At 53.5% G+C, this 20,380-nt stretch overlaps 2 protein-coding genes across 4 annotated transcripts in view; both read right to left on the bottom strand.

Annotated features, from left to right (window-relative positions):
- SHISA6 (shisa family member 6) overlaps nt 1-15,570 on the bottom strand; it is a 243,063-nt gene extending 227,493 nt beyond the window's left edge. For all 3 annotated transcript variants that reach the window (XM_059997065.1, XM_059997066.1, XM_059997067.1), the window contains exon 1: nt 14,924-15,570. In XM_059997065.1, the coding sequence (XP_059853048.1) occupies nt 14,924-15,570 (647 nt within the window). The remainder of the gene's footprint in view (nt 1-14,923) is intronic.
- Nucleotides 15,571-15,842: 272 nt separating this feature from the next.
- The window catches only part of ADPRM (ADP-ribose/CDP-alcohol diphosphatase, manganese dependent), a 390,622-nt gene continuing 386,084 nt past the window's right edge, over nt 15,843-20,380 (bottom strand). Inside the window, exon 12 of the mRNA XM_059997159.1 lies at nt 15,843-15,946. The gene's annotated coding sequence lies outside the window, so the exon portion shown is untranslated. The remainder of the gene's footprint in view (nt 15,947-20,380) is intronic.

Below are 20,380 nucleotides of genomic sequence, written 5' to 3'. Positions count from 1 at the left end.
CCAAGGAATGAAAGCGTGTTTGAATTTCCCCAAGTGTTGAGTTATTGCAATTCCTGTAGGGACCAAGCCTGGTCAACATTTCGATGTGTTGCCCCCTGTATTCAAGATACGAAATCTTTCTTAAAATGGCAAATGATTCCCTTAACATGAGAAAAATAAACAGAACCTTGGTTATAACTTTGCTTCATAGTCTTGCCAGCTTGGGAAATTAAGGGCTATAATTTATTGAGCCATTACTATGTGCCAGACAGAGTGCTCAACTCTTTTATGCATTATCTTATATAATCCTCAAAATGATCCTATACAGTAGGTGCTATCAGTAGCCATATTTTGCTGATGAGAAAACTAAGACTTTGAGAGGTCAGATATCTTGTCTGAGGTCACAGAGCTGGTAAGCGGTAAATCCAGATTTCAAACATAAGTAGCCTCTGTTACACTACAGAGGCTGACTTTATACCACTGAATTTTCCGTTCACCCATTTGTCCACCCATCCATCCATCCATCCATCCATCCATCTATCCAACACCCCATCCATCCATCCATCCATCCATCCATCCATCCATCCATCCATCCATCTTTCCTTCCAATCCTCCATCCACTTAATCACATTTATTTTTTCACCGACTGTGTTCCTGCAGTGGTCTCTGAACAGGAGATATAGAGCGTGTTCAATCTTTAGTAGAAAAATCTACCCAGACAGAACTCAGGGGTCACCCAACTGCCCATTTCTATTCACCTTAGTGAGTCATGACCATCAACAGCTATGAAAGTTTTTACACTGTCTTAGCGGGCAACCTTCTATCAAATGAAATTCTGAGTAGAACGCCAATATACTTCTTTAGACTCCTGCTGTGCATGAGGCCAGAATAAGAGCCAGAGCCCTACTCTACCAAGTTCTTACCCTCCATTCAGCAGTCCCTGGACTTCACGGAGCTTCCAAGTTTGAAAACAAACGTGGCCAAAGAGTGTCAGATAAAAACTTGGAATTGTTTTTTCCCGATCTTCACTCACGGAGCAGGGGGTAAAACTTCAGTTCCCCCCAAATGAAGTGGGGAAGCTAGGAACCCTAGTTTATTGATAAGTCTTTTTGAGCTCAATTAACCTGCTGTCCATGAAGACACCATGAATATCTCTGCTCACTGAAGTGGAACGAATGGAAACCAGCCTTCTGCCTCTGCCACGTCTCTGGATCTGAGAGCCACATAGATGCCACGGAAGGGAGGAAATCAGTTCAGCTGGTGTTCGGTAAGTTTTTCCGTGCCAAGAGCAAGGCAACCTGCAGAGTTAAGACCCCCTAGTCAGGACCTTTCTCTTTTCGGGAGCAGTAGGAACAAATTTATGCTGTTGGATGGGTATGAGAGAAGGCCGAACAGATGAACTATTCCACGAATAAACTATTCTGCTTAATGTTTTTTTCCTAAGGACTAATGAGAACACTCTTGTTTTTGAAGAATTTTCTAATAGCATTCCTGCCTAATTAAGTAGCATATACTGAATATAATTACTTTAAAAAAAAAAAAAAAGCAAAGTTCTTCCATGAGAGGGCCACCAATCTAAACTTTAGTTCTCTTCACAGAGAAAACTCCATAAAATATAGACAATCTAGGAAATGGAATCCTATAAAAACTGGAGAATGAACCACGGAAGATTCTGATAGCTACTTCTGTGGTACTTCTCCCAGAAGTAGAGTGTAGACGTTCTACTCCGGTTAAATAAACTATTCTGGTTATGTGAGTCCCGGATGACTGAGCTTTTTCTCGACTCTGCCACTCCGGGAACAGCTAGAGCCCTCTACCCTCAGCCTCATCCTTATCTACTGGGCAGTCGGGGTGCCTTTATTCTCTGAAACACGCACTCCGGACAATTGAAGTGAATATATTTTTAATAAACACGGACCGAGGAGAATGGCTTAATTTAGTTCTCCTTTTTTCTGGTTCTCTCAAAGTCCACTTGAAAAACACAGCTGCCGGCTTTGTGTGTGCACAAGACCGCTCTCCGCACACACAGAGGCTCCGAATGGACGGGGAGAATCTCCTTTGTTGTGATAACAATGTTTGTGCATCTGCACCCAGCCGTTCTGCAGGTCTGAGTTGTCCCCGGCACAATCGGAATTCATCACGGCCAATAAACACAGCCGAACTTAGCAAGGGAAAGCTCGGCCTGCCTGCTTTGTTTTCCAGGCCAGCAAGACAAGTCACTGCATCCCAATGAGCGCCTGACCTGGAGCTGTCCCTCGATGACGAGCCACAGCTAGGTACAGGGTCGACGTGCCTCCCCCGGGACCCCAGTTCATCCCTAACGGCGTCTCCTCCACACACGCCATCCCTCGCCTCATGAATCATGTGAAAATTTACCCGGGCCTGGGAAATTCGGCAGCATCTACACCAAGCCTAGACTTCTTCAGAGATATGTGGACTGTTGGAGCCTGAATCAAAGATCTGGACGTGTCAAGGTCAGCTACCGTTTGGACCTGGGAGAACAAAACTGCTACCAAGACTTGTTAGCAGGGTCGCTTGGGCAGCCAGGTGATAGATGAGTTAATAAATGCACCTACGGCTGCTCTTACTATTGCTACCCTTGGTGTCATTTTCCTGACTTGCTATAAACACAGACGTGAATCTACAGGAGACGCAGAATGAAGGCGGTATTGCCCACTGGCTAAACGCAGGGATTCTGGAGCCAGAGCACCTGAGTCAGAATTCCGGCCACTCAGGATACTGGTGATCTTTAGGCAGCTCCTTAAGTGCCCTGTGGTTCTGTGACCTTGTTGAAAAAAATAAGGCCAAAATAATAAGGCCAAAAATAACGTCTACCTCTTAGGGTTATCATGAGGACTAAATGAGTTCATATTTGTAGAGCACTTAGAACAGAGCCTGGCACCTCGTAAGCACTAAGCATGTGATTAATACATCAATCCAAATACAGCCTCCCCGTGTCTAGGGGCTCAGCCAACAGAACCACAACGGAAGTCCATGTGTACAGGTGCAAGAGGGGCGTCTTCGCGGGCTGACTCAGCAATGCCAGATGGCAAAACTCCTGGTGTGGCGGGGGAGCCACGTGGCACGGCTGTGGCTACGGGTCATCCTGGAAGGGACCACCTACATCCCATACTTTCCACTCAGGCCTAAGGTCAGAAATGCATCTGCTCACACACCAGCTTTTGCTAAACCCTGAACCTGGACTCTGCAAGCCAAGTGCAAAGAGAGTGTCTATTTGTTTTCTTCCTGCGAGGCCATCACAAATCATGCTTCCGCGACCAGGCAAGGAAACTTCGAGATAAAAACCAAAGGGATTCACATCATGGGCAAAACGAATCAGGATCCTGTTGGGGTATTAAAAGGGCAAATGGGTCAAATGGGCCGGGGCAGCATTTTCTGCAAAAGACTCAGTTATTTTTTTTCTTCCTTCTCCCTACCTCCCTTTTTCCTTCTTTTCTTTCTTCAATTTTTTTTTCTTCCTTCTATAAAAAAAATTATAAACATCATTGTCATTTCCAAGTTCAAGTACCTTACCATCAATGCCACTATTGAAAGGGTGGGGTACACAAGGGTGGGGTTGCCCTCATGCCAGGGAAGTCAATATTGGCTTCCCATGAGAATTAACTGGAATTGCGTCCTAACAATAGAATGGACCACCTCCAGGGGGAGGCGGAGCCCCAGCTCCAGATGCAGCTGGTGCGCCCAGCAGGAGAGGCATGAAAGCACCTCATCAGCCCCTTTCACCCAAGACAGTCTATGAGTTTAAGATGCTAGAGACAAGCATTCCCGTGAGGCCACGTGAAGACAGCTTTCTTATGTGAACGGAATGTTGGAGGAAAATGCATTTTCTTCTACACCACAGGGCTGTTGCGTCTGAAAGGACAGACTGCGTTCCTGAATTTCCCAGGTGTGCGGGAGATCAGAATGGGCCGGAGATGAACACACCTCCACAACTCGATAGCCCTCAACCCACAGCAGGGCCAACAGGCCAGAGGGGGCCGAGGGGCTCACCCAAGGTCATGGGCACAGGAAGTGACAGAAGTTGCCGTTAGCCTGCCTATCTCAGGAAGTGCTCTAAGGCAGGGAAAGATGGATGACGGCCTCCAAGAGTGAGGGAAAGGGGGCTTTGCTAGGGGTCCCTCAAGAGCCTCAAAAGCAGGCAAAGCAAGGGAGGTCCGTGTCCTCTTCCATAAGGGTGCATCTAGGCACATCCTATCTTGTCCTACCGTGGTGTTGGGACAGCGATGCAGGAACAGGCAATAGGGAAAGAATGGAGGGAGGAAAGACAGAGATCTCTGTCCTCTTATCCCCCAGAGACAGGGCCGACTGTGCTAGGTCTGTTTTCGGGACCCTAACCTCTTGTGCCCATCTGGTCACCCTGTGGCAAGATGGAATGAGGGGCGCCCTGGGCGGTGGCATCGTCCGTCACAGAATTCTCAAAGCCAAACGCGAGAGAGTTTCTGGATTCTAGAAATTCGGGGAAATACAAAGAAAGAAACAAGAAACAAGAAGAAGGGAAATAAGCGGTGGCCCCCAGAGGGAATTCGAGAGGGAATTCGAAGCAGCCTTACAGGCAAGTATCACCAATTCAGCAGAAACGGGGGCAGGCTAATCCCAGTCAATAAAACAGACAAGGAAATTATAAAATGCTTTAAAGGAAATGCATTTTTACTGCTTCCTGGGCCACCGCAGGATTACAAACTAGGCTAAAAAAAAAACATTGATCTTTGGAGAGCTACTTTATTGAACAGATAAGAATGATTTGTAATTAGCATGCCAATTGTCTGCAGAAGAGCCTGCTTGAAAACAGTCCGTCTTTCTGCCTGGCGGATGCACCCTGCACAATCTCTGCAGTCTTGTCTGAGCTATTAATCTGTTCATCACAGCTTTTTATCAGAGAGAGAAAAGAAAAGCAACTTTGCCGAGGTCCAATTTGGATAAATTTTGAATTAGCAGAGTCTGAACTGATGCAGCTTAATGAAGTTACAGCAGGACAAGTTCAAGAAGGAGAAAGGGAGGGAGCCGGGAAAGGAAAAAAAGTCAACAGAAGAGGAATCACAAGGACAGATGGAGAAAGCAGCAGCGGTGGACAAATACACCGAAAGGAACAAAAAGAAACATTTTAATGATGTGACTGAAGAGAGAGACAGAGAAGCCACAGATCCTCCGCTAAAAGCCAGGTTCTCTTCGCAAATGCTCAGAGAGGGTAAGAAGCTGGCAGCTGCGGACCTGAGAACAGAAAAGCTGCGTGATTTCTCATAGCACGAAGAGCCTTCGCAGCCACCGGGATAGCATTCCTGGCAAAGCTCAGGCAAATTTCTCAGGATGCAGTAAAAAGTCAGAGGGGGTCCAAGAGGGAGGCTGGAAACCAGATTCTTCCGAAAGGTCTGGAGCAGTCTCAGCACTTGGGCTGGGCCTCCTGCCTGGTCATTTCAGGAGGTGGGTTAACACGAGCCCGCCCTCAGCTGCCCAGATATCGGGGTGACTGAGGCCAGAGTCCCTACTAATAGGATCCGAGGCTGATCCGACAGCTGGAGGAGAAAAGCTCTCCTGGCAACAATTTCTTTGCTTATTAGGGGGTCAGCCCCCTCCATGCCCCTGGATGACGGCAGGCGTCTGTATCCCAGGACCTCAGAAGCGGGGGGATGGATGGATTCTGGACACACTCCTGAGCCTCCTTGCTCCATCCCTCCCCGCTGGAGCAGCAGGATGGAAGGAAGAGGGGAGAGTTGCCTGTCTGGGTGTGAAGCATCCTTCCCAGAAGAGGACATTTGGCTAAGGGAACTGAGACTCTGTCCAGAGGACAGATGTCCTAAGTAATGAGACTTTAATGACGGAGCTAATGGGAACAGGACACGAGACCACAGGCCAAAAAAGCGAGGAAGAACGAGAGTGTTCGTGAAGCCTGCAGAAAGCAGCGACTCCTCTCCCAAACACTAGGGAACAGGGCCAAGCTCGTAGCCACCCAGCGCCCGGCTGGAACCCAGCCTCCACAGGTCCCGAGATGGGGGCAGCAGCCCTGGACAAGTAGGACCAAGGGTTCTCCTGCCCCTCCGACCAGGGTGGGGCTGAAAACAATGCTCAGGACCTCCACACTCCCACACCCACCTCGATCCTTTGGTCAGGGACCCCTGCGCTGGAGCTGCAGACCCCAGGGTGTGAGCCCCGCCAGGGACCACCACCGTGGCCGTGACCACACGTGACCACCGCCACCAGCCGCAACAGCTGGAGCTGGAGAGCAAAACCCAGGGCTCCTTCCCTTTCACAGGCTTTTCAAGACAGAGGGCTTCAGGGCCCGAGAAGCAGAGAAACGCGGGGAAAGATTGAGGAATGAGGAGGCAGGGCGCGGAGAATTAAGACCAGACGGCAAAGAGCAGAAGTGGGGCAGAGAAGCAGGAGTGAGCTGGCCGGAATCCTGGGTCTTGCGCGCCCTGTGCTTGAGGTTATAAATGGGGCAGGGAGGGGAGCTGTGATAAACGGGGCTGTTGTAAGCCATCCGTCTCTCCATAATTAAAACTGGGAATGGCCCGAGGTCCATCTCCTCGCCCCCAAATCACTTCTTTTCTCTAGTGCCCCGTTACTCTCAGGAGCCAGGACTCCCACAGAATTGCCCTGGGGTCCCTGCAATACTGTAAAGGTTTGCCGGGGGGCAGGGAGTTGTTTTAAGGGTTTTTTTCAATTAAAACCCAGGTGGTTTGGTTCGTTTGTTTTTATTCTTTACGCCTTCTCTGTATTGTCTTCACAGCCCTCCACCAACCTAATCCGTTCTTGAAGAGGAGCCCTTTCACTGCCCTGGGCGCCTCCGTGCCCTGCGTGCAACGCAGGTGAGGCCACCAGCCCGGCACTGAGGTACCCTGGCCTGTAGGTCACTCACCCTCCAGTCCCTTACAGCGATAACGCGTCCCAGGGCACGAGCGTGTGGGTCTCTGCTTTCTCAAGTAGTCTGAGTATCAGTGACCCGTTTATATTCAGGAAGGGGAGAGCCAACTGCCTTGTCGGCCCCCAAAGAAGATAAGAGACCAACCACGGACTAGCTGTGTGACCCTGGGCAAGTTACTAAGCCTCTTTGAGTTGATTTTGTCATCTGTTAAATGGCCACCAGACCCAGGGTGGTGGAAGGATGCAGTGGGATAACGCAGGATGCCGGGTACAGAGGGAGCCCCGGAGAAGGGGGGCTCTTTGGAGTGTTTCCTGTTCCCCGCCCTGCTTCACCTATGTGACCTTGAGTCCTCATCTGACTGAGATCTCAGGTCCTCAACACCAGCTTCCTGGAGTGATGGGTGACGGCGCCCCGTAAGCTCCTGGGAGACAGAGTTTCCCCCTTCCTGACGCCTGAGCAGAGGAGGCGGGTGCCCAGCCGCAGAGCAGGACTCCTCCCAGAGTGCTCGAGAGTGACTCTTAGGGGGCGGGCAGGGTCACAGGCTCTGCCCCAGCCCCTCGCCACCCACTAACTCTTACTGGGAAGAAGGAATCCCGCCCCAGCTACAGCAGCACAGCCGCTGCTTCCCCAGAACCAAAGTGGAATAACAATTGGCCACAACTGCTGCACCTGGTGGCCCCTTGTCACCAGCCCTTAAACTCAGCCTGCCCCACCCTCGCTCCATTTCTGTGATCAACCTCGTGGAATGAACACACTTATGGGGGGTCTGGGGAGGCGCAGGAAATACACATTAGGACTCTAGTGGCAACGCTCACTGGAAACCCCATCTTCCTGTGCTTGTAAACGCTTCTGCCTCGTCGATGGCTCTGTGGCCCAAGTGGTGACCTCGTCTGGATGCCAAACTGCAGAGGGGCTGGCATTCGGGTGGAGAGGAGGGAGGGCAGGGCACAGCCGGCACCTGGCTCTGACCCCAAGCCTGGCTGCACGCATCCCAAAGAAATCGGGTCCCTTTACCCTCAGAATCAAATTAAGAATTCAAGTTGCATTTCTCATGCAGAAATGTGGGACCATTTTTTAACCCTTTCTGGACAGTAATTTGAGCCATTTTCTGCATATTGAACCCCCTTCTCTCCCCCTCTCTCCCAGCTCCTCTGCTGTCTGCCCAGACACATGGAGAGAGCATGAAGCTGATTTTCTTAAGGTCGGTAATTATCCTTCAGTGAGGGGAGGGGCTCCTTCCTAGTGGTCCTCACGCGCACGGGGCTCTGATGCCGGGCTGCCGTTCAATACCGGGACGCCTCCTCCGGGCACCTGCCTTTGGAGGCAGCTGACACGGCCCCTGGGCCAGCAGGTCTCCTTACCGGAGGCACCCTTCATTTCTGATCAATAACCAGCCAAACACCTATTTCATCCATCGGCCTCCGCCCCATGACATCGCTGCTTACAAGAATCACATCTACCCTAGGAGGATAAAAATACGCTACCGTCATGAAAAGTCAAAATAGCATGCATGGGCTCTGAGAGCACTTGCGAGAGAGGAACCGTGGCAATATTTCCCCGAGAAGAATCAGTGTGTGGCCTCCCAAAGTGACTGCTCAGAAGGGTGACACATTAGGATAGGTTCTTTCCAAGGAGGACTTGGGCGCAATGCAGGCAAAAGCCCCGAACTGCATGCCACAGACGTTAATTTCTCATAATGATGGGACCCAAATGTCCAGCTTCATTAGCCATCCTCCCCAAAGCTTCTCTGAAGCCCTCACCTTGCATTCACCCTGGCCCTGCGGTCTCTCAGCCCAGAGCTGAGAAAGGGCAGGACAAGGCACCAGTTAACGTACGTCTGTGGGTCACAGAGCTGTCTTATACGTAGGGAGCCATCCCGGAGGACAAAGCTGAAATCACTCCCTCTCAGGACCACGGGATGCCTGGGGGGAGCTCTGGTCTCCGGTCGGTCGGACCAGGTCGCACCTGGTAGGTTTCAGCATCCCCGCCCATCTCTGGGACAGAGAGAAAGCATTCACAGCCCGTCTTTTTCATTACAGGTTTCTGCCCATAGTTTTATCCAGTGACCCATTGCTCTGGTTCACAAGTCTTTGGCTTGTGCTATATTTTCCTTCTTCAAATGGGCTGCATTACTCAAATCTTATGAAAAGATAATAATAATAAACTTAGAGCAGGGTATTGCCCTTTACAAAGGAATTCGGAGAAACTGTCAAGGACCAGGGAAGATGAACGGAAATCATTCTAGTGGATGGAAAAATTGAATGAGAAAAAATATAGGGAAGCAAGAGAAGGCAGAAGGCTGGCACTCACATCTCTAAATATCTGAAAGTTATTTGTACATAAAGTAAAACAGAATAGATTTCCACTGGGCAAGAAGACGAGGCTGTGGCCCAGGATACCCGCACACCGGCTTCTATAGTTCAAGATCCCTGAGGACCCTTGGCATCGTCACCTGGCCTCCCCCGGCTTCAGCTGCTTGGCTTACAAAATCAGAGAGTTAAGTTCAACGACCTGCCCACGATAAAAATTCTATGGTTCTGTAATGCATGACTAAATAATAGAAAGCACTACTCTGCCTTTTCAGAACATTCTGGTTTTACTTCTAGAGATAAAAAAAAAAAAAAGAAGACGAGGTTAGCAATCTGTCCTGAATGGGTGTAAAATAAGCCTGCTCAAGGCCAAGGGCCTGAGACCCTCGGAAGCGTTGCTGGTAAACCCCCCGGCCAACCCCTCTTCCCCGTCTGCAACATTCAGGAACGAAGATGCTGGAAGTGGGGGGTCAACAATGTGACTCGGGGAAAAATAACAGGTAGCGGTTTCCTAAGGTAGAGAAAAGAGGCGAAAAAAATCACAGCAGACAGTATTTTTAAAATGAACTTCACCTAGGCCCTCATACAGTCCGTCAGAGCTCCCTCCCCTGCCACCCATCTGAGATGGTCTATACACAAGGGAGTTCAAACCATAGTACTGTAGCTCCACGGGATATATACTGTCAAGGGATGTACCGAGAATTGTAAGACAAAATGCACTTGAATTCACCCTAATGTCAAACAGACTGTGCAGGACTTTGGCGGGGGGGGGGGGGGGGGGGGGCGGGGGAGGGTGGCAGAGAAGGCCAGTGGTGACACCCAGCAGCCAGGGATTGGGTGTAACTTCTAACACGCGGTGGGGACTCTGGCTGATGACGGTGGCAAGCCGGAGAGTGAAGATCTCAGGGCCATCCTGGCAGGCCCCGGAAAAGCCGGCAGGGGCACTGGGAGGATGAAGCTTCTTTCTGCGTAGCTCCCTTCTCTTCTGGATCCCAGGGTACGTCTGTCTGGGATCACCTCTTTCGGTCAGCTCACTTTTTCAGCTCCTCATCACGACTTCCTGCACAACTGATCTGAAATCGACTGCACGCTCACTTGATCTCTCACTAAAACAGGTTGGAAACAGTGCGCTGGACTTTTTCTCCTCTTGTGTTGTGGCAGCCAAGAGAACTGTGGGTCAAGTCTTAGTAACTCAGCAGCAGATTCCTCCGAACGAATGTGCTCTGGCCGTGGGACAGGGTTGTGGGCAGGGAAAAGGGACCGACGTGCATGACTTCTGGGGCTGGGGGGAGGTGGGAGAGGCCAGGAAGACAGCAAGCAATGTTCCAGGGAGGGCTGTCCAAGGGCGGGGCTTTTTGCATGGCTGACCTGCTCCATGGAGAATGAACTCTGCTTTGCCTCGTGGGTCAAAGGTAACATACACTCGACAGGCTTACATTTTATAATCTGAACTGTTCCTTGCCCACAGCGGGTGGGCAGGGCTCATCTGTTGAATGAATACATATGCACGTAGCTGCAGGGGTCAGGAGGAAGCCAAGCACAGATCTGAGCAATGCCACCCACCTCTCTCACCTGATTACCTTCCTCCCTTTACTATTTTTGTTTCTTTCTGTCTTCCTGGTATCCTTCCCCGAACCCCTTCCTCCATAAGCCTTCTTAAATTCTTCCACAATTTCACTGCGTTCCCTTTGTGCATTTTTTTTTCTTACTCAAAGAAAATGGAAAACATGCAAGGCTAAGACCTTCAGTCCAAGGCAAGACGCTTTCTTTTTCTTTCCCAACAACTGCTATCTTTGAAGTTAAAAAAAAAAAAAAAAACAAGTTGACTCTCAGTTTAGATCAATTCATTACAGTGAGCCCAACGTGCTTCAAAAAATGGAGTGTTTGGCGTGATTTGACAATTCATTGCCCGGGAAGCTAGGAAAAGAGCTCACTAAATCAGCCGGCAGAGGGGTCCTGCTACTGCAATTACGTGGTCTGTGAGGACAAAACAGGGCTCTTGGGGTTTGTAATTAATTTCTGGAGGAAGAGAAGGTAGGACACAGTGTTCCCTTGATGCTTCTAGAAACAAGCAGAGGAACCCAAAGATGAAGGTCCCTTTTGATGGCTACCAGGGTCGCCTCCTAATATGCTTCCTTTTCCCTTACAACATCGGTCATCCAGGTTTTTCATTCCTCAGCCCTGAGTACTTCTCCACACCAATCCCCACCTTAAATTCCTCCATCCTTCATGGATGGAGGCAGTGGGAGGACCCCGGGCACCTCTGGCCCCACCAACTGCACCTACGGCATCCTAGTAGCTTCCTGACTTATCTGTTGATTAGCCATCTTTTTAAAAGGCCACACAGTTCCTCGCTCAGAATGATTCTCATCTCCAAGACTCTGACCAATGAACACAGGGCGAGGAGGAAGGAACGGGTGGGAATGTGGGACAGCTGGTTTGGAGCCCAATGTCAACAGGGAGCCCGCCTCTGAGGCCGTGTCCTGGGCAGGCCCCTGTCCTTGCAGGCCATGGCAGCCCCTCACTGAAGAGGCAGCCCCAGGGAAGCACCGCAGAAGCCACTCGGGAAACACTGAGACGGGCGGATGCCTGCGGGCCGGCAGCATGAGCCTCAGCCCGGGCAGGTGGGAAGAAGGGCTAGGTGAGGCCAAGATCCTGGTGGGAAATGGGGTTCTGGGTGGGAAAGGTGGGCACCCGACGTCCAGGGCTCTCCAGATCCAGAACTCGGCTCCACCTCTTTCCCCTCCCTGAAGTCCAGCTGAGAGTCTGTGCTCACGTGCTCTGGCGTGAGAGGCGATGATTGCCCCACAGACACGGGGGGGGGGGGGCGGGGGGGGGCGCGGGGTGGGACTTCTCACACAGATGGCAAGGTCTAATCACTTCTGGAAAAGACTAAATCTTCCTCCCTGTGGGGGCTGGAGAGGGAAGAAGAAAGCCCGCCCTAAGGGGGACAGAGGAGGCAGATGGCTCGTCCTAAGGCAGCATCTTCCTTTTCACCCTTCTAACACTCCCACAAACATCCCTCCCGCTCAGCCCCTTTGCCCAACCACCATCTTCGCAGAGGCTCACATGCTGCAATCAGTGAAATGATCTTTGCCTTTCCAGAAAGGAAATGCCTTTGCTGAACTATTTCAAGGAGTACGGAACCGAGCACACGACCCACCTCTTCTGTGGACCTCTGAAGAGTATACATTCCTTCTCCTTCACTTTCCCCAGGGAGGACCCATTATGGTGTGAATATCTGTCTCCTTCTCCATCCTTCTCTCCTTTTCCCGACCCCAGGTCCCCAACAAGGCAACCTGGACCCCAAACTCCCTGAAACAGCAAGCAACGACCTCTGAGGCGTGAGCAAAGTGGGAGCGTGGTGATACCACTCAGGCACGCCTGGGAGTCGGGGGGCTGCGCCTGCAAATGTGCACACGCACCCCGACACGCCCGGGAAGGGAGAGGCTGGGGTGGGATGCCGCTGTGCCTGAGTTATCCAGGATGGAAAGATGTTTCCCCGACCTGCCCAAGGTCATTCAGGGAGTGTCCCGGATGGATCGCTCGTGCTCTGTCCTCTCTCCCACGCCACTCCCAAACACGAAGACAGGCTCCGTCCCCTACCTAACAAGCATCAACATGATGGCTTCCCAAGCACTGAACAGGCGAGACTGCAGCTGCTGGAAGAGGTGCTGTGAACTGAATAAAATCAGGAGGTGAATTTGCAGGAGAAGCAGCCCACATTTACATAATGGTCTGAGGGCTGAGATGCATCGCCCTTCCCTCGGCTGCCTCTCTTTCCCAACCTCGGCGAGAAACTGCCCCACGGCATCACCACTGAGGCGCACACCTGAACACACACTAGTCACCCTAGTTTGGAGTGGGCTGGGGAGTCAGCATGGTGGGGGGACAGTGACATCTCCAAGGTAAAAGCCCGTAGAACGCAGGCCAACGCCAGCATCGAGAGGCCATCAAGCATCCTCCCAGGTGATGATGAATAAATTCAGTAGGAGGTGGAGGGCAGGGCAGGGGGCAGGTCTCCCCAAGGGTGCAGAGGAGAACGGCTCAGGGAAGAGAGAAACCCAAAGAAAGCTTCGTGGGAATCCACTGGCAGGAGGTGTGATGAGAGGCCAGAAGCACAGAAGAAGGGGAAGGTGAACAACCAAGGGGACCAGAGGCAGAGGCAGAAGAACCAGGCACATCTGCTTCAGGAAGGGGACCAAGAGAGGGAATTCTTTGCCAGACAAAACCCGAAGGAGGGAGCGTCTTGTCCTGATTTTGCTCTCTCCATCCCACCGACCCTCTGCTTTTAAGAGCCAGCACTGACCACATGTGCCACGATTCTTCCATCATTTTCCAGGACCAACCAGCCACAGGCTTACTTACTTCAGGGTTAACGAGCGAGGCTGAGAAACCCATCTCCTCTCAGAAGCACCCGATCCCAACACCTGAGTTTGTCAACGTGAAAAGTACCCACACTTTGTGGATTTGACTCAAAATCCGCCAGAGAGTATCATCTTTTCTCAACACCCACAGTATCCAGGGGGGAAAGAAATCACGCCCAGAAATTTCTATCTGCCTTTCTCTCTCTTCAACAAGGTACAGGTGACTAATGTCCGCAGCAGCGGGGGAAGGTTTTCAGGTCGAAAGGATAACAGGCAGAGTGCGGAGATGAGCTACAGCTGTAGGGCTGGGGTGCGGGCCTGCCGGGCAAACTCAGAGAAACTGGTCTGGGCCGTGTGGGGTGGTCCCGATTACTACGGCAGTGCCCACACCATGTGCCAGGGATGGAGGCATGTCCCGGGGCAGGGTTTGTTCCTTGAAAGACTGTTGAACCACGTCCAGCCGTTCATCAGCACGAGGGGACTGGAAGCAGAGCTGAGTTTGCACCCACTGGGCACATCATTAACAGAGTTGTAAAGAGAAGCTGGTTTCCCGTTCCCAAGGGGCGCTCAGGGAGCTGGAGGGCGGGGTGGGAGGGAGGCAGTCAGGGTGGAACCCTGCACAACCATATTTCAAGCTCTTGGCATAAGTTTCGGTGGGAGGCAGCTCCCACTGCCTCCCTATGGAAACAGTGAAAGATGCCCACCGGGTTGAACACAGCAAGAAGTGTTAACTCAGAGAGTTCTGCCCACAGGGTTTAAAAGAACAAGTCCTCCAGTCTCAGCGGGAAAACGAAGCATCCCACTCAGCAGGATGCAATGAATAGACACCATATGCCCTTGGTCAAGATGGAATGGTTAGATCTGCATTCCTTGTCACCCCAGGAGACTTCTTTTCCGTATCACCCGCATCTCCAACACACGGGAACACCCAGTTCACACTCTTTTCAGTAAGGTTCCAACATCGTTCAATCTCCTACATCCAAGATGATGCTCTGGTTTGACTCAGAAAACCGAATGCAGTAAGAGCCTGCACCGAGGCGCCCACCTGCCTTGAAAACTACACCCTGGACCCCTACCCAGGCTTACGGAATGTGTACAATTCTTAGACTCAGACTCACGGACTCCACCACTCCCTACTCTGCCCTGCAAATCCCCCTACCAACCAAAGCATGCGTTCCCGGTTCTGAGGAAATGGAGAAGAGGGAACAGAGGCTCCGATTTATTGCTTGTCAAAGAGGCAAGGGGTGCTCAGTTGACTTAAAAGAGTCAAGAGAGAGACAGAGACACAGAGACTCGGGGAGGGGGGGATGCCAAGAGGACAGGGAAGCCTGGAAAGAGGGGTGAGGCCGCCGGGAGTCTGGGGCCAGGCCCCGGGCGGCCGCGCTCACCTGTGGATGTTCATCTCCCGAGGAGGGCGGTGGGCCTTGTCGTACGAGACCTTGGCGAAGACGCCGGCCACGATGACGAAGGCGATCACCCCGCAGGTGATGTAGACGGTGAAGTTGGTCTTGTCCTTCTCCGGGTCGTACTTGTTCTCGGGCCCCGGCGACACCACCTTGGTGCTGGGCGTCTGCACCCACACCGGACTCTGGTAGTTGGTGCACTGGCGCTGGTCCAGCTTCTCGTGGCGCTTCTTGCAGCAGAAGCGGTAGTAGCAGGTACCGCAGCAGTACAGGTAGCCGCTCTCGCTGTTGTTGCACTCGAACTCCTTATCGTACTGGCCGCTCACGTCGTAGTAGCCCCAGCACGTCTCGTAGGTGACGGGCGCGCTGGCCGCCGCCGCCACCGCCGCCGCGGGCTGCCCCCGCCGGCTCCCCGCCTCCGGGCCACCGGGCGCCCGGACGGTGCCGTTCAGCTCGCGGCCGCCCCGGGCCAGGGCGCCCCCGGGCCGCCGGCCCCCGACGGCCGCGGCGCCGGCGCTCAGGGTCCGGTTGGCGGCGCGGCCGCGGGCGCCCCAGGCGCCGGGCAGCAGGTCCAGGGGCTGCAGCGAGAGCAGCGGCAGCAGCAGCAGCAGCAGGAGGCGCCGCAGCGCCATGGCGGGGCCGGGCGGGAAGGCGCGGGGAGGCTTCCGCGACAGGCCGCTCCCCGTGCCGGCCGGGCTCCGAGGGGGCCGCGCGGGCCGGGCTGGCGGCGCGGGGCGGTCAGCGGCGCCGGGGCGATGGCGCCATCGGGGCGCGTGGGGCGGCGGCGGCGGCGGCGGCGGCGCGCGGTGCGCACGGACCAGCCCGGCGCGGGCGGCCGGGACTCAGGCTGCGCGCCGGCTCCGCGCTCCCCACGCGGGCTCGGCGCGCCTCCCGGGCAGCCCCATCCCCCGCCGGTGGCGGCGGCGGCCCCGCGCGCGGCTCGGCTCAGGCGGGACCCGAAGCGCGGCTCCCGGCGGCGGCTGCGGCGTGGTCCCGTCCGGGCGGGTCCTGCGGGACAAGACGGGGAGATGGTCACGGGGTGGGGCGACTGGGAGGCGGGCGGCGGGAGAGGAGGGAGCGCGCAGCCCTCGAGGAGCGAGGCTGGGGCCGGGAGGGGCGCGGAGCCCGCTCCCGAGACGGGGCCCCGAGGCCCCGGGCGCACGGGCCGCCCGCTCCCCGGCCGCCAGCCCCGCGGCGCGCCCGCGCCGCCGCCGCCGCCAGCTCCCCGGGACGGAGCGGGCGGCGCCTGGGGTCGGGCGGCGAGCTGGGGAGCGCGCGGCGCCCGACCTCACTCACTCACCATGCCCGGCTGCGACTGCAGAGGCGGCGGGGCGGCGACCGGAGCGAGCGGCCAAGCCGGGAGCCGCCTGCACGAGTGCCGGAGAGTGTGCGAGAGGAGCGAGGGAGACACCCGCACACGCGGGAGCGCCGCGCGGGGAGGGGCCGGCCGGGGCCGGCGGGGGCGGCGGGGGAGGGGAGGCGAGCGGAGGGGGGCGCCGCTCACCGCCGCCCACGTCTCCACGCCCGGGCGCCCGGGGGAGGGGGGGCTCCTCTTCGCCGCTCCCCGCTCGCGGCGCCCGCAGCTCCGCGTCACCAAAGCCCAGGACACCGGTTCATCAACGCGGCCAACAGGGGCCCGGGAGCCGGCCTTTGGCGGGGCCAGGCCCCCCTGCCCGGGCCCGGTCCAGCCCTCGCGGCCGCTCCCGCCCCACCCCAGTCCGTGCGTGCGGGGCCCGAGCGGGAGTTGGGGTGTCTGCGAGCCTTTGCCTCTCCCTAGTGGCGACGCTCGCAGCGGAGGGAAGCGGTCAGGCCCATTGCTACAGGTTCCTAAACTGAGACCAGGGGTCAAGTCGCTCCTCTGAAGTTACTGGGCTACCAGCGAGCAGGGACTGCGCGCTCCTCCTCTTGGGCACTCTGCTGCGCACCCAGCACACAGGCAGCCCCAGCGCGGGAGAGCACCTCATTGCCTCTTTCCGGGGACTTTCCCCAGAGCGTTCGGGAAGAGTTAGGGAAGCTCTCCTAGCCTCTGAGCCTCAGCGCTGAAATTCCCCCGCTTTAGCTGATGGGGGCGGGGGCGGGGTGGGGAGGGGGAAAAGGGGCGTTCCTGCGTGCTTACTGCTTGGGTCTGGGAAAGGAGGCCTGAGTCTAACTTTCAAAGCCATGAGGCCACCCAAGGGGGAGTTACAATCCTCATCTTTGACCTGAGGGGGTGGAGCTGGGGGCAGGAAAATGAGAACAAAAAGCGACGTCCAAAATTCTGCCAACAGTTCTGGCCCTTTGAGCAAGTGCCCAGGTACTTAGGTTGAAGGCAGGGGACAGTTCATCAGTGTGTGGGCAGTAGAGATTGTCCCCAGAGCTGTCCATTCAGTCTCACGTGTGACCCAAATCAAGGATCCCCCATGCAGGAGTGGCAGAACGCCTCTTCTCAGAATCCGGAATGGATCAATTGGAGCTGAAACCCAGATTCCAAGGCCCCCGAGGGAGACCTCGATCCTAGGATGGGAGGTTCACAAACTCCCCTGGCAGCTCCCCACGTGCTTCTATCTCTCCATTTCCTGCCTCTTCCCCTGCACCCTCTCCCACTCCCCCAATTCTCTCTACTCAGCTGCCACCCTCTTCTTCATGATTCTGTTCAACAAGCATTTATTTTAGTTAGTGCCTACTCTCCACCCAGCACTGTGCTAAGTGCTGAGATAAAAGCTAAATAAGACAGTCCCTTTCCTCAAGGAAGGGGAGCTTGTAAACCACTGGGGAGGCAGACAACAAATGATGAACTTATCCATGGTTATGTCCCATGACAAAGGTGGGCACCGAGTGTGCTCTGAGAGGCACCCAGATGACAGGCACCCAACCTAGCCCGGGAGGGGAAAGGTGGAATCGAAGGCAGTTTTCTCAACGAGATAAGGAGCAGAATCTCGAAGTTAATACAGCAAACAAGAGGGGAAGGACACTCCCAGCAGAGGGAGCATCATTCACAAAATCCAGAAGACAGGAGGCAGTGGGGTGTGCGAGCTGGGGAGACAGCAGCTGAGCATAAACTTGGAGGGAGTCTTCCAAATAAAGCTGGCAGAAGAGGGCTGTATCCCCTGCCAAAGAACTTGAATTTATTCTGCAGCTGATGGAGAACTATTGGTGGGTTTTACTCAAAGGGAAGTCAGTCAGGTTTACATGTTCACTGGATCTCTAAGTCAACTGGAGTAAGGAACACTGGATGGGAGAAGAGAGATATGGAAGCCTTTCGGATAATCCAGGTAAAAGAAGATGAAGGAGTGAAGTAGGTTTCTGGTAGTTGGCAGTCAAAGGGCAGGTTCAGGACAGCATTCGTGATGGTCATGTGGAAATGCCTTTTAGAGCTCTAAGTGGTGCAATTCAGCACAAGCTCAGGAGAGCAGATAAAAGTATATATCGTAACACACACACATACATTTGGGAATCATAAGTACAAATTTTTTACCTTCAGACTATGTGCAATTTTAAAGCCAATCCCTTCCTTTTCTCTTCCCTGAGCTTTCACCTCCCCATCATTATTCCAAAATTGGGAGCTTCCTAGCAATGGGTAGAAACATGCCTTCTTTGCGTAGGACTCTAACAGAATTTGATCGGTGGCATTAAGTAAGGGAAATTGCTTTGGTTCCTCAGACCACCCTCACAAATATGTTCTGAACCTCTGTGCTCATAGATGGTAGCATCAACAAACTCACAGAAAATAGTAGATCTCAGAATTGAACAGGATGTTAGGGGTTATCTATTCTAACTCTTATTGAATGCAAAACACTATACATCTTATTGACACTTTGCCCTTTGTAGCTGGCCAGGCTGGTTGCCCACCAACATTCATTCCCCTACTTTCTCCTTCTAGTTTCAGTACCTGAATTGTTGACGGTATGGAAGCATCTTTCTGTTGCGGATGTGACTTATTAAAAAGTGCCTAAGAATCATCTTTTTCAACACCTATACATACAACTTCAGAGCGCTCGTAGGCTCAGGAGACAGTGACCCAATCCCTGGCTCTAGAAGACGGATCCCAATGGCATTGAGCCAATCATAATAATCCCATTGCCCTTGCCAGATTAGTTAAGAATGGATATGTGATCCAGCTCTGGCCAATGCTAAGTGCGGGAACTGTTGGGAGATTCTGGGGAAATTTTCCTTGCTCTTCTTTTTTAAGTGTTGTTTCCGTGGAGGTTATGACCATGGGGGGCTGAGGGGGTGAGGCAGGGGGGACAGAAACCAGTCATTAGTTGAAATTGATATTCAGTTTGATAGTCATCAGTGCTGCACAAGAAATATCTCTGCCCTTCCAGGCAGACTGTAGAATTGCAATTCCTGGCCCATTAGTGAGCAGGAGGGGAGAGTGACTTAGTACTACTGGTCAAAAATCCTGAGCAAAAATGGTGCATGTCATTTCTGAACCAGAGCATCCAGTTGCCGCTTTAAGACATGGGAGAGCTCTCGTTTTCTCCTGCCATGGTGACCAGCGATGCTCCAGGTGGGAGTGGCTTTGTCAGCCTGGAAGCGATGTCAGTGAGGAGGCCCCACCATGGACACGTAGCCTGAGTAAAACTGAACTCTTCTTAAAGCCACTGGGATTGGGTCTATTATTGCAGCGTATCTTAACCCATCCTGACTGATACACTGAGGATGACAGAAGGAACATCATGAAGCCATTCAGGGAACTTTGCCCTAGGCTCTCACAACTCCGATCTTCCAATAACGTAAGAGAATTAAGTTTCTTATGTCAAAGCCTCTTTGAATCCAGAGCTTTTCTTACGTGCAGCCAAAGGCATCCTATGGATATAGCATGTATTTTCTGTCTCCATTCTGACTTAGGGTTTCCACCTAGCTATGGTAGACAGATGATGGCCACTCCTTTTCACAAGGGGTGGCGTCTGTCTGTCTTCCCTTTGAGGCTAGGCCAGCCTTTCGACTTGCTTTGCCTGATGGCACGTGGCAGAAGTGATGCCCAGCCAGTCTGAGTCTAGCCATTAAGAGGCCTGGCGCCGTCTTCCTTTGCATTCTTGAGATCGAGCTGCCATGTAAGAGGCGTGGGCTGCCTGTTATACTCTGTGAGGAGGAGCGAGACCACCATGACATGGAGAAAGACCCTGGGAGACAAGATGCCACCTTTGGCATTTGATTCCCAGTTGAGCCCCCAGCGGAACGCAGCAAAGGATGGGACCCAAGTGAAGCCAGAAGAGGAATCATCCGTCTCGGCCCCAGACAACCCACCGAATCATGAGAAGTGACAGACTGATGGTGTTGTAGGTGTTTGAAACCATTCAGTATTGTGATGGTTTACTACAACACAACAGACAGCTAAGTCCATCCACAGATCACAGCACAGACGCTGAACAGAAATGTACTAGGTGCAACTTCCAGCCACTAGATGTCCGAAGCTATTCTTCATGAGCTGCTGTATGAATTTGCTAGGGCTGCCATCAC

Source organism: Delphinus delphis, chromosome 19 (genome assembly GCF_949987515.2).
Source record: "Delphinus delphis chromosome 19, mDelDel1.2, whole genome shotgun sequence".
Lineage (NCBI taxonomy): Eukaryota > Metazoa > Chordata > Mammalia > Artiodactyla > Delphinidae > Delphinus > Delphinus delphis.
Note: the sequence above shows the minus strand (reverse complement) of the source record. Positions and strands in the feature narration are given on the sequence as shown.